At 40.9% G+C, this 16,955-nt stretch overlaps 3 protein-coding genes across 7 annotated transcripts; 2 read left to right on the plus strand and 1 right to left on the minus strand.

Annotated features, from left to right (window-relative positions):
* LOC111862135 lies at positions 1-5,166 on the minus strand. 2 transcript variants are annotated; one of them, XR_002842378.2, is made up of 4 exons: positions 4,777-5,166; positions 3,458-3,548; positions 2,782-2,924; positions 1-1,805 (listed from the first exon to the last, which is right to left on the minus strand). XR_002842378.2 is itself a non-coding variant. In XM_023847302.2 (4 exons), the coding sequence occupies exons 1-3, from the start codon at positions 5,086-5,088 to the stop codon at positions 2,802-2,804; spliced, it is 561 nt and encodes a 186-aa protein (XP_023703070.1). In that variant the 5' UTR covers positions 5,089-5,166; the 3' UTR covers positions 3-1,805; positions 2,782-2,801. The 2 variants fall into 2 exon arrangements, 1 of the variants encoding a protein (XP_023703070.1); XM_023847302.2 differs by having other exon boundaries at positions 3-1,805; positions 4,742-5,166.
* LOC111862139 (glyoxal reductase) lies at positions 1,683-11,870 on the plus strand. 4 transcript variants are annotated; one of them, XM_033750570.1, is made up of 8 exons: positions 1,683-1,762; positions 3,267-3,404; positions 7,799-7,877; positions 8,104-8,184; positions 8,944-9,051; positions 9,779-10,062; positions 10,726-10,927; positions 11,713-11,870. In XM_033750570.1, the coding sequence occupies exons 3-8, from the start codon at positions 7,817-7,819 to the stop codon at positions 11,853-11,855; spliced, it is 879 nt and encodes a 292-aa protein (XP_033606461.1). In that variant the 5' UTR covers positions 1,683-1,762; positions 3,267-3,404; positions 7,799-7,816; the 3' UTR covers positions 11,856-11,870. The 4 variants fall into 4 exon arrangements, with proteins under 4 accessions (XP_033606461.1, XP_023703077.1, XP_033606462.1 ...); XM_023847309.2 differs by lacking the exons at positions 1,683-1,762; positions 3,267-3,404 and adding exons at positions 6,867-7,411; positions 7,583-7,652; XM_023847308.2 differs by lacking the exons at positions 1,683-1,762; positions 3,267-3,404 and adding exons at positions 7,436-7,474; positions 7,583-7,652.
* A 71-nt stretch (positions 11,871-11,941) lies between these two features.
* LOC111862138 (tRNA-specific adenosine deaminase 1) lies at positions 11,942-15,248 on the plus strand. Its single transcript, XM_023847307.2, has 2 exons — positions 11,942-13,352; positions 14,833-15,248. The coding sequence occupies exons 1-2, from the start codon at positions 11,959-11,961 to the stop codon at positions 15,164-15,166; spliced, it is 1,728 nt and encodes a 575-aa protein (XP_023703075.1). The 5' UTR covers positions 11,942-11,958; the 3' UTR covers positions 15,167-15,248.
* The last annotated feature ends 1,707 nt before the right edge of the window (positions 15,249-16,955 follow it).

A 16,955-nucleotide genomic window follows, 5' to 3' on the forward strand; every position in this document is an offset into this window, starting at 1 on the left:
TCTCATTTAACAATATTTAATCCATGAACTTAAAAACATCATTAAATACATAAACATACAGTTGTAGGACTTTGTAACCAGCATAAAGCTCAATAAATCAGTATACACACAGCTGGAAATATCTCCAGCCTACGCTAACCCATGCCTCAGAAGCAGTGACCCTTTAGATTACAGCAGTAACTGCATATACCAGTTGTTTCAACATTCAGAGGCCTGCATTCTGTCCACAGTGTATTTGTGTATTTGACACGATTCTCACAATAAACTGTGAATAAAACATTAAGTGGTTGGTCACTGTGGAGGTACAGTGCTTACCGCAAGGTACAAACTGAACATTTATATATACAATTTACATGAACTTCAAAGGGTTAATGAAATTTCTGGATATTTGCATCAAGTGAAGTGATGAACGCACTGATGTGCTCCTTTGGCAACTGGTACTTTACTTTGCTTGTAAAGCAACTCCATGCTTGTTACTGAACCTGGAACTCTGGAACATTCTCAAAGTCTGTAATGTGTGTCAAGCAATCAACAATGTCCAACACAGTATTTGTACAGTGAATCAATGAGTCACAAACTTTTAGACACTAAAGTACTTGAGTGAAAAAAAAAAACATAACTCCTGGTCCATTACTGTGTGAAGTGCATAAGTGAAAGTGAGAAGAGAGATCTGAGGTTCTCACGGCAGTGACTATAAAGATTATCGTGTTACAGTCCTCCAAAACGTTGGTTTGTATCCATGGAACGACTTAGCATCACATCCCAGGAGACAGCCGCCTTCTTAAGAACGGTAACACTGAACTGGTTTAAGCAGTAATACTTCTGACTGCATTGGCAAGACGCCTCAGTCAAATGTTGGTCCCAAGACTGGCTACCGTGACCGAGAGTTTCTGTAATTTTCTTTGTCTGGACAGAGCCTCAAATGAGGCTATGACCACTTCCTCCCATAAATTTTCCAAATTATTCTTCAGTCACCCACCACTTAACATTGTATACTACAGCATCATTAAATAAACCATAAATAAACAGAGAGTGCGTGGAGCTGGGATACCTTCATTTTGTAGTTTGCCAATGCTAAACATTGACTAGAGCAGTTGTCTCATGGGGATGTTCCGTCTCAACTATAAAGTTCCTTTTCCTCCAGCACCACTTTATGTTTGCATGGGTTGGTGGACAGGCAGTATCCAGTCATGGGTCTCTTTTGCACCCCTGCAAAATCTTCACGCTTGAATAGTGCTTACCTGACTTGCAGAAATTGCATGAACTGTCTCACTGTTCAATATGTCACTTTCTTTAAATATTAATTCTTACGCCATTTTTCTGTCCATATCTTCACATGGCCAAACTCTGTTCACAAACTCTGAATTCCACCTTCTCTAAGAATTTCATTTATATTCTATCCTTTCTTGTTTTCCCCTCAGTGCTTCTGAAAAACTGCATTGGTTCAATTTTGATTTTGTTCCCGTCTCGTTAACAGTCCATGTTTCAGCCTTAAATGTTAGAAGTTTTTATAAAATATACTGTAAAAATTGTTGTTTAAGCTGCATGACTACTATGCAGAGTGCCATCAACTCTGCTGCCTTGTTAATGTAAGCTCAAAGAAACATTTTTTGTTTTTATGTATTTCAGACAGTGAACAACTCCTGCATGATCACAATAACAATGGGACTGTGTAAGAGACAAGCGGACAGCTGGACGGCTTCACATCCTCCGGACAGAGCTGGATGACCGGCGAATCTTCCTGAGGCAGTCAAACTAAAAGGTAAACAAACAATTTGTTCTGGGCACTCCTGGCATTGGAAGCTCTGAAAGAGAAAGTAATATAGGTAAGTTTCGATATCAGTGCGTTAATTAAAATCTGATGCCTTCTCTCAATGAATGGGATTTATGATAGTTATTCACAATCATATTTCGGATGTCCAAAATCATGAACAGGAATGGTGGCACAAGCAGAAAAGCAAAACAATTACTGTACTGTGATACATGTACATGCATGCTTTGGACATCCCTCGTGTCACTACATATCCTGCAGGAATATTACTTTGCTGTAAATATTAAGAGCCAAGAAATAATGAACAAAACAACACCAGACTACAAATTTCAGCCATAATCGAAGTCTGGGGAGAAATTGATTCAAGTATTCAAAGGTTCTGGCAGAGGAGCGAATACAGCAACACAGTGCCAGACAGGCGGAGGAACTGCTGTCAATAGACATAATTTAATAAAATTATTTTACTTAATTTCAGAAAAAATGAATTACTGTGAAACATGATAAGTGATAACAGACCTGCCTCTCTACGTGGAGTCCAGCATGAAGTGAAAACATTTATGTGATCCAGTTGTGAATGTATAATATGAACCTATAAATCATTTGAATAAATAATTTCACTAAAAATTATAATTTTGTTTGAAATGCAGCAATCCAAACAAATCGATATTCTGAACTCACCAGTGCCTTCACTAGTTCGGATTATCGAGGCTGTACTGCATTTCGTTCGTGGCGAGACAGTTTAAAGACGTGGCTTCATTCAAAATTGCAATCTCTGTTATGTACTGTGAACCACTATGGAAGGTAACTGATGATAATCTGTACAGGTGATTATTCTGCACAGTCAGGACAACGCTAAGCAGACATACAGCGACTAGAAAGTCACACTGCTGATTTGCTTAGTTCGCAGGCAGATTAAGCCTGTGCATTCAACACTGCCCTGAATTGTTTCAATGTTATCGCACCTACACGCCTCTGTAAACATCGAGAGTGTAAACTTGTGTGACCTGTACCTGTCGTCAGAGTTTCTCTGCTATACAGCTATCGGGTCATCCATTTCGTGCTTCACGCTGACTTCAGGAAGCAGACAGTTCGAGTCTGAAGACACTTCATCCAGAGGCTCTTGTTTAATCATAACTTCATCAAACGGCTCAACCTGCTCAAAGAAAATATAACTGTAAGTGTGTGCTCGGCACCCGTTCCTTGTCCAGGCTATACAGAGCGGCCACTTCGCTCACCAGTGTCACAGCATACAGTGGTTAGAACTGTTACGAAGGAATAATTACAGCTTACTCGTGTGTAACTAGAAAAACGTATTATATTTATGTTTAGAGAAGAGCATATCAGAGTCATCAGTCCGAATTACACTCAGCATGCTATAGTGCCTTTGTTTCCAATCCAGGGATTATAATATGAAGCAAATGCTTTTGTTTACCTCCTTTTGTAAACCTATGTAAACTATCTCACCCTTTTGTGTGTGCATCACCATGGCCAAAAGGCAAACCAGCCATGACGAGACACGCGGAGTAACAGAGCTGCTACTGCCTCACTGCAACTACCGCCAAACGCACACTAACGGACCAGCACAGTCTCACTGCGCACAAATAGTCGTCTGTTGCCTACATGATTCTCTGAGGTAAGCAAATGTTTATTCTAGACATATCATTCAAAGGAAGAGCAAAAATGTACCTTTTTGGCTTTTGATGGCATCCTAGTTTCTTCATCATCTCTTTGTTTCCATGAATTCTGCTTTCCTTTCCTCTTCAAGCTGTTCACTATTCTGAAACAAAAACATTTCACTTTACAACAAATTCTGTACCATTACAGACTACCCGAGGCAATCACAATATTGTTAACTGATCAAAATCTATAATAAATTTTTTGACTCCACCAGAGGTGATTCTATTTTAATTTGATTCCATCCTTTCCCTTAGTAAATCCTGTGCATATGTCCTATTTACATGTGCAATTTGATTAATTTCCAATAAACTGCAAGGGCACATAATGGAATCAGCTGTTTGAATTCTGCCTGGAGTATGGCCATTTGTTTTATCATCAGCAAGAATCATTATCACAACTCAGAGGCTGCCCTCCCAAGTACAGGCAATCCAACCATAAACAGTTTCAAGCAATTTGCAGGATACAGCTTCCAGAACTAAACCTATTACAGCGGCAGACTTCAGAACGAACATACACTTACATAATTACGGTTAAGAATGTGTATGACATTCTCATCTGAGGCATCACTGACATGGGGTACTACGATCGTCAGTTCATCAGGCAGGCTGATCACGATACTGACCATTTTACCCCAAAAATGTGGAGCCTTCCCTCCACAGCCACTGTCAGATAACACCATGTACACAGTACTATTCAGGCAACCTCCTTTACCTTTCATCTTACTGATGTTTATTTTTGCCCCACAATGTTTTCCATCAATATAATATAAATTATTTGCAAATTCTGTGGGTCAAAGTCTTTTTTACATATCTGCATGCTTCCCTATAGCAGTTCTTCGTAATACACCCCCACTAGCCCGCCTATATTTCCTCCTATATGTTGTACAACTCAGCACCCCATAGTACAACGCTTCTCAAACTTTTTGCGACTGATACAAAGGGCCGTTCTCAAAATCATAAAACTGGGTAAATACACAATGTAAAGCTCCTATAACACAAATAAACAATTATTATCTTCCTGTCATTTGTACATGCTTATTCTGAACTGCTTCAAATTAACACCCATGGATAACAGTTTCCAACGGGAATACTGAAAATATTTATGGTTCTCTAGAAACTGCTTTGGGAACCCCTAGGCTACCACTACCACAGTCTGAGAAACATGCTTTACTGTCTATTTTCTGCGGGTCACGCACTGCCGCTCGTAGCGTAGACAGTACAGAAAAACAGATCCAGAATCTGAACCAGAAGTCCACAACGAATTGTGCTTTTTCAACATAATCTAAGTATGTACCCCAAATTCTGAATTATGGAATGCACAGTTCCTACACTGATGTTTAGGTCCGCTGCTATGGCCCTAATGGACAGACGTCTTTCGCCTCGTATTAATGCTTCCACAGCTGCAATATTTGCGGGCGTCGTAGCGAAACGCGAAGCACCTGGCCTCGCTAAATCAGCAGTGGACTGCCGACCCTGGCGGAAATGCCTACACCAGGCATTCACGGTTGTCTTGGACACACATGCATTTCCATACACTGCCTGCATCCTCTGATAAATCTTCGCCGGCTGACAACCCTCTGCACCCAAAAACTGAATTATTGCGCGCTGATCCTGCTTGGACGGATGTGGAATCTGATACATTGTTTCCAAACTACCACACCGCCATGTTACATATACTAACGCCTCTTAAAACCAACACCGACCTGCCTGAATGGAAACTGCCGAACTGCCGAACTGCCGAAGTCAGTCACCGGAATAACCGGCCCCCGCAGCTCGGAATAGCGGCCTGTAGGCATTGATGCCATCTGTGACCTAAGGTTCGTAGTATTTTGAGCGGCGTCGGTAACTCGGTCAGTAATGTCACTCTCTTTTGTGGATCTAGACGATCTAGACTGATCTAGACCAGTGTTTCTCAATCGCCGGGCCGTGGCCCTGTACCAGGACCTCGCATCGGTTATACCGGGCCCTCGTCTTAAAGAAAAAAGAATTTACCTGACCGCGTTCTGACAAAGGTTGAGAACCACTAATCTAGAGCATCTTAACCATATTGGGAGGGTGACCAGTAGAGTGATTGGTGAATAATGAATAGGAAAGAAACGGTCGTGGTCTTAGCATTTTACAATGAGGGACTGAGAGAGACCATGACATATACTCCGCCCTACATCATCATTAATCGATCTGTCATGCCTGGAACCTGCGCATGAACAAGTTAGGAAAATGTACACATAATTTTTTTTTTATATTTTATTTATTTATTTATTTTTGTTGCTAGTGGGGTGGGACTAAGTCCCTTGTACTGCGGCCACTTCTGGCCTATTGTACCAGCCCCAGATGATAGGTGAGGGTGATTGTGGAGCGATTGGTGGAATGAAGATTGGCAGGGGAAACCGAAGTACTCGGAGAATACCTGCCCCAGCGCCACTTTGTCCACCATAAATCCCACTTGACGAGACCCGGGATGTAGCTGATTAATTTGTTGTATTTGTGTAAAGACAATGAAATTAATGGTAACTAGATCTAGATAATATTATTCAGATGACAAACCCAATATATTAGGGTGGTACAGTGTATACTGTAAAGATATGCACGAGAATTAGATGTAAAACTGACAATTTCCCTAACCAAATGGTTGTAATACCTGTATGTATGGATTGTTGAATGATAATAAAATGAAATGAAATGAACCCGGGCCGCCGCGGGAAGCCAGCGACTAACCGCTTGAGCTATGGCGCGGCCTACGTATAACTTAATTAATACCTAACAGGAGAGTCTAAAGCGGTCTAGAGGTAAAAACGCCCTAGACTTGTATTCGGAAAGTAAAAGTAAAAGGTAACGTCCGTGTGTTTAAATTATTTGAGCATCACGACGTGAAGACATGGTGGAGTGAGTGGAGGCAAGAGTTCTGGCGGGAATTAAAACATGTAACTTCTAACAGCGGAAATTTTTGTATCCGGGAAACACTGTATTCCCAATGGCTTAGTACACCTAACTATCGCTCTGACCAATGATGTGGCATAAGCTTGCGTGGTCATTCTCCCGGCTGTTTATACTGGTCTGAATCATATGCCTAGGCTTCAGAAGTCATTTCCAGCCCTGGTAATAACGCGATGTGACACGGCCTTCACAGAAGCGACTGCTCAACCGTTTTGCAGTCGTCGACAACAATATTCCTCGTTGCTTAAGTTCTTCAGTGGATCTTGTTGGTTGACAGCGTAAGAAAACGCATATTTCTGTGTTGCTTTTCTAACGAAGCATGTAAAATTAAAAGTGCAATTTAAACCTCCAAGTTCATGTACAAGAAAAGTAAACTAATTCGAAAAGTTAGTGCGAGGGCACACCAAGGAAACTGTCAACCGCAACGCAACCGCAATTTCCAAGAATTGTTATCAGCCTGACCAATCACGTGTTACTGAATGGAGCAACTGCGTTGCCGTTTCCTCAATTTGGGCTGCTCCATTCAGTAGCATGTGTTCAGCTCACCTCGCCCTCACTGTCATGCACCACCTGCATGTCTTTTCCCATACGTGTAATTCTGTCGGAGACATGTAGGGGGTAAGCCGGCTCATTGGCATTGGCCAAATAGTCAGTTAAATGGAAACTTCCTATTTTCAAAGCAGTTTTTCTGATATAATCTCCACATATTCACAGATATTCTGTACTTTATTAATAAATGTAACATTCTGTAATGTCGTCGTTTTGTAGTCGAGTACAGTTATTTTTGTTCACAGTCGTGTGGTGAACCTTGGGTATTCAACTTTGCCTTGAATCATTGAGGATCGTTGTAGATTGTGATTAATGTTTAATTCGTAACTGTGAAGTACTATATAAAGACTGAAATTAATAGTTTAAATCTGGACGTATATTCGAGAGATTATCAAGAGTTCTGCCACGAAAGACTTCGTAATCGTTAAAATGTCCACATAAGTTCCCATCATTCCCATACCCGATTGCAGGGTATGTTACGGTATGTTACGTTAAAAGTGGGCCATGCAAATGGGCAGTATTGGAATAGTAATATTTTCTTTCAGTACGTGTAATGTATCGTACATTTATAGTTAAATTACATTGCATGAAGCGTCAAAGGAGACATCGAAGTTTGGAATTTATTTTAATAGCGAAAGTGGACTAATTACAGGGTCACCATTTGCAGCGCTGTGTTGTTTCATGTGTGTCTCTTGTCGTGTGAATACAACGGGGGGAGTTTGGTAAGATAAAATACATTTATAACTCTTAATATAGATTTCTCACGTGGTGAGGGCGAAGAAATAATAGGCATTCGAACATACTAATTGTTTTTGTAGGTTATGTATGCTTTTTATGAATATTCTAAATCAGAATTTCCAATTTTCAGGACTCCAACATTTCGTCAATGGCAGTGCAGAAGCAGTACTTCACATTGAACACTGGCCAGAAAATGCCAATGGTTGGATGTAAGGATAGGGATAACTATGTAAATAATATTTAGTTAAAGTGTGATAAGTTTTAAATGATGTTAGAGATAACTTTATGGTTCAGTTTATTGTAATTTGATTTTTTTAATTGCGGTTGCATTTTATTATATTGACCACATTATCGGGTTGCAGTATACAGAAGGGCTTGTAGGTTTGGAAATCAAAGTCATGTTCAAACTGAAATTAATAATTTATTTCACTTCAGTAGGTACATACAGGATTCATGGCCAAAGTGTAATACATAGAGTTATTGAGGCTGGATTGAAGGCTGGTTATAGAGCATTTGGTGAGTACAACAGACACTCTTTCTTTCCCCTTACATGCATAGTTTTCCATGATTTTCTTCAGATTCACACAGAAAACTTGTAGGAAGTGCATATTACTTTATTCAGTTTAGTTTCACAAACTTAGCAAGAAAATGTATAACAAAGTTGTGATATTAACCATTTGTAATTCAGTATTCTTGTTCAGTATACAAAGTACTGTGGTTTGCTTTTGGCAAAGCTATATAATGTGGTTACCATTTTTGTGTCTCTATGACTTGCACAATGCTTTGAGGCAAGTACACTCACTGAATCTTACACTCGTGGTATCGAGGTTAAAATACATAGTTGGATCATGTCTGCATTTATACTGACATGTTCAGATTCTATGTTTGTGGGTCAGATTAGATAAGGTTAATTCTTTAAGCCAAGAGTTCATCTACAAATATTATTTAAAAATTCAGTTACTATCTCAGAAAGCACTAGATCTCCCTAATTTTTAGGGAAATGATCACTGTTTATTGTGAGAATCAAATGAAACACACAAATTCACCATGTGGACAGAATGTAGAATTAATTTCTTAATGTTAAAACAGGTGGTGCATATAGTTACCATCGACCTTTCAGGTCTTGTAGCTCAGCAGTATGTCTTCACATGGATATATGCTGAAGATGTTGAATGTATTTATATGATTTTTCTTGTGGCAGAATAGTCTTGCAATTGTTGTAGTTCCTTAGAACAATCATATTTACATATATTTATGCAGTTCTGTGTGTTACAGACACAGCTGCTGTTTATCGAAATGAGGAAGCGATAGGGCTAGCTTTGAAGACCCTGCTACCAAAATTCAGTCTCTCCAGGGAGGATATATTTTTGACAACAAAACTTGGTAACTAAAGTTTTATTTTTGACAATACGCTGTGAACTGCCAGTTACTATGAAGTCTATAACAGGGAGCCAGCCTGTCATACCTTATTGGTAGCTGGGCATATACCTATGCTGATTTTCCTTGATAGGCACACAAGTGCTGTTTGACCTTCATTTTCCTAATGACTTTTGTAAAGTGAAAATGGAAAGCATTGGTAACGCAGCACTTTCATCTATAGCACAGATGGTTAAGAAACACATTTTGAATAGGTGAGCTGGCTCTCAAGGTGCACTTGACTCTATGAGAGTGTTTCAAAATGCTTCCTTCCTGAGTTCTGTGGGAAACTGCGTACACTTAAATCCCGTATTTAGAACTGTCAATGTGGCTGTCACTGTGTTGTGAGGGACATAGGACTTAACCCTTATCAATCCAGGAATATGGGACTTCCAGTCCCCAGTACAAGGTTGGCAGTTGGACCTTAAATCGGGTAAGAAGAATCTGTTACCTGGAAATAAGGGTTTTTAAACCCCCCTTTACTATGGGGCTGTATGTCAGGGACAGTGTATTAGTATCTCTGCCCCATATTTTCATAAGACCCTGATTTTGAAATGTGTTCCTGTGGGTTAGTTTACATTTTGGCCCTACCTGACAGAACAGACAATTCTGCAGGTCTGAGTATTGTCATCAAGAAGCTGAACACAGGTCACTTGTGCTATCAAAGTAACTCTTTTTGTTTTTCTTTTCTAAGATCCAGGTGACCATGGAGTGGGTACCACTACGAAGGCTGTGAAAAGTTCGTTAAAGAAGCTCGGTACTTCCTACGTGGATCTGTACCTGGTTCACTGGCCAGGGGTATCCAGGTTACCCGTGTACAGTCCTGATAATGCCATAATTCGTTCAGACACTTGGCGTGAGTTGGTGACACTGCATCGGCAAGGACTGTTGCGTGCCATCGGGATATCCAATTACACTGTGCAGCATCTAAAGGAGCTCATTGAAAATTCTCACGGGGTCATTCCTGCTGTAAATCAGGTACGTTGTATCTAAAATACTTCAAAGGCTAAGAAAGGAACCATGACTGCCTGGAGTAAGGCAATGCAACTGAACTGCTCAGTGCATTACAGTCATGATGATTTCTGACAAATGAAAGAGGCTCTATGTTGGATGAAATAGGGGGGCCCCACACAGTCCGAGCCCAAACGGAAAGGGTCAGAAGACTGTAGTCTGGTAAGTGAGTTTGGATGAACATACCGCCTTCATTTTCATTGTAGAAGTCATTTGTTTTATTTTAACCATGAAGATGGAGGAAGTATGTTCCTCCAAAACATTTGTACCACCTCCCATAATATGCAGTGTCACAACACATGATTCTGTGATGACCAGAAGGTTTTCACTACACCTGCTGGCTAGGACTGTTGCTGTCCTTGTCTTCATCCAGACTGAACTAACTGCTGACTGCATGTTTGGTGCACTTTCAGTTCATTTCTCTTTTTGTGACCTTGACATGCCCTCTAAGAGGTCATGTCCCAGTTAATGAAACAAGACTTATTAGTTAATTGCTGAGTGTAATTTAAAATATTATTGAAAGCTCAATCACACAAGAATGCAGTTTTCTGATCTTGGTTGCATACCAGGTCCTTGAAATGTTCGTTATGTGGGTAGATATATGTTTCACATTTAAATAAATTTATTTAGGTTGAATATCATCCTCACTACAAACAGCCTGAATTGCTGAAGTTCTGCCAAGATCGAGGTATTCTGTTGCAAGCTTACTGCTCACTTGGGGGCTCCTCAGACCGGCGTCTGTTGGAAGATGCTACGGTAGGAGCCGTTGCCAAGAAACTTGATCGGTCTCCAGCGCAGGTGTTGTTATGTTGGGCTTTACAGCAAGGCATTGGTAAGTTCATCACTGAGCATCAGTTCAGCATTTTCATTCCCATGCACTTGATTGAGTTTAAAACTTCAAAATGGCTCCTTGAGGCCACTTTTGTTTTGTCTGTGAGAATACAGGTATGTCGCCACTTTTTTGCAGATTTTGGGTGCAAAAAGTAAAGTTAAAGCTCTCCTGTAACAGTTGGTGAAGGCCCATAAGGTTGTGATATGTCGAGGCTCCCACATTTTCTATACAGTTGGCTCACAGATGGCAGTAAGGTTGTCAGCCTTATGCACCTGCCGCCATTTACCCCCACGAAGATTCCTGGTACTCATTCCTGTTAGGGGCAGAGTCAACCCCAGGGCCATAGTGCTGCTGGAAGGATTAAGTCAATTGAAAAATTCACTGACCTCATCAGGAATCAAACCCATGACCTTCCAGTTTTTGGTGTAATGCCTCAACAACTGCCTCATGCCCCAGATTTGGGTGTAAGACAGAAGAAATTGCTGGGGCATAGCAAACATTATATAAGGTTATATACTCTTGTAGTGTTGTTATTGCAATTAAATTAAGGCTGGTTGCATGACAGAAATAAGAAACTTGCAGTATTTTGATAGGGAAGCATCATGAAGAATACCACTTATAAGACCAATGAATGCAGCTTTTCACTTTCTCACCTTACATAATACAGGAAGGATCTGAATTTTAGATTACAGTGAACCCCGTTTAAGGTTTTTGAATGAAATAACAATAGCCAAGTATTTCACTGTGGTGCAGATTGTAAGTTAACAGATGTGATCCTGTTTCAGGTGTCATTCCAAAATCTGTGAGCCCAGACCACATTTCCGATAACATAAAGCTGGATTTCATCATTTCTGAGAGTGATATGGTTACGCTGAATAGTATACCGGTTGTGGAGAAGTATGCCTGGGACCCCACACCAGTGCTCTAACCGCACCATTTCTTCACAGTGGATAACATTTTCACGATAAATTAGAAAATTACTTTTGTTTTAAAATAATTCTGATTTTCCCAGTTCCCTTACTTCATGGTGTATGCCGTATGGACTCTACGGAATGTTAAAGAAAATGGAACAGAGTACTGATATAAATAAAAGTGCAAAAAGTGTGGAATCCGATATGGACACGAACTTTGCTAATGAGATAGCAGAATTGTGTTATTCCAAATACATGAACCTCCCCAAAACAGGAAAACCTAAGGAAGGAAGAGAGTGGACGCATGTGGCGGGAATTGTAGTAGCAGATGGCTGGCAGAGACGTTCTGACCGTTCAAGTAATGTACCAAAGTATGTTGTTGCATTAGGCACAGGCTCTAAGTGCATTGGGAAATCCAAAATGAGTCCAACAGGAGATATTTTAAATGACAGCCATGCAGAAGTGATGGCTCGAAGGGGTTTCCTTCGATACCTGTATGACCAGGTACTTATGACTTACCAGACTGGCTCATCAGAAATATTCAAGTGTTTTTCTGGTGGCAAATGTGTGGTTAAGAATAACATTACATTCCATTTTTTCACAAGCCATGTGCCTTGTGGGGACGCATCCATTATTCCTAAAGTTCCTTTCTCCGAGAATGACGTGGGTTTGTGTTTGAAATGTGGCACTGAGCAGTCGGTGCAGTGTCACGCTAGACATTCCACATGTCTCTGTGTTTCGGCTCCAACAGAACATTTAAACTGTAATTTCAGTCGTGGAAATGCGGCAAGTGAAATGGCAGTGCAGACAATGCAAGGAGAAGAGTGCAATGTTAGTAGACAAGCAAATTGCAATAAAAGGAAATGTTGCAACATTGAATGGTGTGATGAAGAGAATGATTCCAAGTATATGAAAGCAAATTCGAGTGCTGGAAGAGCAAATATGTGTAGTGGCAAAGAGAGATCAGTCATGAATAATAATGTGCAAAGGCCAGAAGTACCTGTCAGTGGTGACATCTACAGAACAGGTGCAAAGTGCCTTCCATTTCAGTCACTCCAAGATTCACACCTACCAGGAGCCTACTACCATGTCGTGGGAGCTTTGAGAACCAAGCCTGGTCGTGGAGAGCCAACACAGTCTCTCTCGTGTAGTGATAAGTTTGCAAGGTGGAATGTGGTTGGACTACAAGGAGCATTATTGTCGCTCCTATTAAATGAACCTCTCTACTTTCAGTCAGTGATTGTGGGTGGTGGAGGTCCATTTTCAGAGATGTCCCTTAAAAGAGCCATCATTGATCGGCTGATTTACCAACCTAATGGGAGGAAGAATTCGTCAGAAGACAAGGAAATGGATCGAGGTTCCTCACTCAGTGAAGGTCTGTCTTTGCCATCAAAATATGGAGTTCATTATCCCTTGATTCTACAGTCAACTTTGCCCTTTAAACATGCCCCAATGCCTAATGGGGTGAAGCAGCCTTGTGCATCTAGCATTGTGTGGTGTAAGGTACCACAAAGGTAAGGATTCAGAGCTGGAAGCAGATTTTTGCTGTTGTTAAAGAGCAAAGTCAATCAAAAGTATTAATGAAACAGAGCAAATCATTACTTAAAAAAGTACAGAGGAATTTGTCCATCAGTTTCCAGTTCCCCAAATGTTGTGTTTTCTATTTTCTACAATGCTGGATGATGGACAAAGTCCAAAAACCCAGTAATTCTGAGTATTACACACTGTCAGAACCCTTTAGAATATATTAATTTGTTTGCTGTATTTTTGCACACACACACACACACACACACAGTTCTTGGTTGGTGAGGTGGTGAGCAAAATGGAATGAAATATAAAAAGAAAATGCTACATGAAATTAACCCACTGGCATATTTGAATTTGTGTATAAATTTAATTAAGAAATTTCAAAATGTCCCTAAATTATAACAAATCTTCCTACAAGTTACCTGCAATTGTTGTAGAGTGAGTAAACTGTTTCGCGGTGACACTTCACAGTTATCACTTGCTTTTTAATTAACATATTGCAAATTTTTGTATTTAATCAGTTTTATTATAGGTTAATTATAGGTTATTATAGGTTATTATTATAATAGGTTATTATAGGTTGTAAAATGTATTTCTCCTTATTTATATGTACAAAGGTTAATTTCTTCTGCAAACAAAAATAATGGAAAAGTGAAAAAGTAATCATAAACAAAGGCCGCACCATAGCTCAAGCGGTTAGTCGCTGGCTTTCCACCGCAGCGGCCCGGGTTCGATCCCGGGTCTGGTCAAGTGGGATTTGTGGTGGATAAAGTGGCGCTGGGGCAGGTTTTCTCCAAGTACTTCGGTTTCCCCTGCCAATCTTCATTCCACCAATTGCTCCACAATCACCCTCACCTGTCATCTGGGGCTGGTACAATAGGCCAGAAGTGGCCGCAGTACAAGGGACTTATCCTGCCCCACTAGCAATAAAGAAATCAAATGTATTTTTTATTTATCTATTTATTTATTTTGTTCTTATTCTTTTTTATTTAGATTAGATCTGTTTTTCAAAAGTAGTGAGTGTTTAGAACAGGTTGGAGGCAGCAGCTTTACCTGTCCACCAAACTGTATAGCGTCACGTCTGAAGACACCCTAATCTAAAGAAGCACATGTCCACTGCTGTTAAAGTTTGCAGGTTGTCTCAGTCAGTGCAAATTTATGTGGTGCTCTTCACACACAGAATTCATTATGACACAAATAGTGAGGCAGTGACATTGGGAAATATAAATTTACTGTGGCTGAAGGATGCATGACAGAGTAAGAATTAGTCTTCATGTAAGATTTTAAGCTTTCATGGTGACTGGATGCAGTGAAGTCTTCTCAGTCCATTTTGACATGGCTGATCCCCCAAGAAGGCATCAGTCTCAGCACAGGCATGAGTGAATATGCATGTAGCATGGAGTCTGATGGGTTTGTTACTGTTGTTACCAGAAGAGACCAAGTGATGTTTTATTATGTTTTTTGCAGAGCTTTAGAAGTGGCTGTGGAGGGGAAAAAACAGGGCATAACGAAGAAAGTTGCCCACACATCAGCAGGGCGACTGTTCATCTGCAAGAAAGAACTTCTCCGGCAGTTTGTGAATGCGGTGTTATTGATGCCTGCTGCTGCTTTGCATCTGCCCACAGTTCTGAAGATGAGTGATCTTACAGAGATTGAACAGTGCTTGGTTAAGATACCTTACAGACAGTTGAAGAACTTGTCAGATGACTATAAACGAGCATGGAATACAGTGAGAGCTGCTTGTTTTCCATCATGGACAGCAAAGTGCGAATCACTTCAGTGCTTCAGCCTTGCTAACTAGAAGAAATCTCAAGAATGGAGAATGTTACTGAAGCGAGCTGTGTTATAGTAAAATGATATAAATAAATTGGTTCTTTCAATTACTGTTGTGTTTTATGGTACATTTTGCCTTTACATTCAATAAGAAAGTGACCATTACCACATAATTCTCATACTGTTTTCTATTCAGCTTACGTGATGGTGTTATTAACAGTGTCACGTGTGTGGTACTGTAACCAAGAGGTTCAACATGCAAAAGTTCGCAGAATGTATGTTAACTTTATGGAGCCAATGGTTTCCTTGTGTCTGGTGATGCAATGTATGCTTGTATGGAATGGCAGCAACTTCAACGTCCGTGTGCTTAAAAGTAACCCCTATGACCTCTAATATTTGTCAGGGTTTATGTTGGAAAGTATGTTACATCTTTACATTGACATATTAACAATTTAGCAAGCCGGAATAGATCAGTCGGTATACCAACTAAATTGTGGGTTTGATGATTGAGCTGTAAGGGTCTGATTCCTGCCAGGCACAAGAGATTGTTTTCATTTCTACAGAGCTGGTGTAGCGCAGTCGGGATAGTGACTGCCTGTGGGCTGGACAGCCAAGCGGTTTGAGTCCTGGTGGGGGAAAGAATTTTCTCTTCTCCACGTCACCCGCACAGGCTCTGGGGTCCACCCAACCTCCTATCCAATGTACCGGGGGCTCTTTCTCTGGGGAGGGGGGTGAAGTGGCAGGGGCGTGAAGCTGACCACTCACCTGCAACTAGTGCCGAGGTCAAGAAAATATGGATCTATACATCCATTCCCCCATACACCTTCATGGCATAATGCTTAAGTAGTTAAGCACAGGGACAACTTGAAACTGGCTCTGATACCGACCCAGTCTCCAGTACAGTGGGTATGCGGGTCGCTTCCCCAGATGTAAGCAACAGGAGTGAGGCTGTCAACTCGCCTCACTGGTGGACCTTACTTACTTGCTTATGGAGCTGAGCCCTTCATGAGGAGAAGCCAAATCTGCAGCTACTCAAGAACTTCCCAGCATTTTATGGAACCCAAAGGTTCCTTACCGTGCTCACATGAGCCTTCCACTGGTCCCTATCCTGAACCAGATCAATCCAATCCATACCATCCCATCCTATCTCTGTAATATCCATTTTAATATTGTCCACCCACTTACGCCTTGGTCTTCCCAGTGGTTTCTTTCCTTCTGGCTTTCCTACCAATATCCTATATGCATTCCTTTCCTCCCCCATTCGTGCCACATGCTCATTCATGCTCAACGGTGGACCTATACCTCCTAACTCTCAGGACATGGGCAGCTAATTTTTATTTTGTATTTTTTCTTATGGCATGAGACTGAGTCCACTTGGTGCTGCGGCGAATGTTTGGTCTACTGCACCAGCCACAGATGACAGATGATGATGATGTGGAGCAATCGGTGGAATCAAAATTGACAGGGGAAACCGAAGTGCTCGGAGAAAACCTGCCCCAGTGCCACTTTGTGCACCATAAATCCCACATGGCCTGACCAGGGCTCGAACCCGGGCTGCCGCGGTAGGAAGCCAGCGACAAACCCCCCGAGCTATGTCACGGCCACACATGGGCAGCTTTCAGGAGACTTCGCTTTGAGCAGTACAGCTTCATTATGCATAATTGTTAAAATGCATTTTACTTGTGCTACAAACAGATATTACGAAAAGAAAGCTTTTGCTAAAGCTCAAAGTTGTCGTTCAAGTCGCACATTTCGCATGCTCAGCCAACAGCTGAAGCTGGAAACGTACCGAAATGTCATTAATAATTAATAATTGT

This window comes from Cryptotermes secundus, unplaced genomic scaffold, assembly GCF_002891405.2.
Source record: "Cryptotermes secundus unplaced genomic scaffold, Csec_1.0 scaffold770, whole genome shotgun sequence".
In the NCBI taxonomy this organism is placed as follows: Eukaryota; Metazoa; Arthropoda; class Insecta; order Blattodea; family Kalotermitidae; genus Cryptotermes; species Cryptotermes secundus.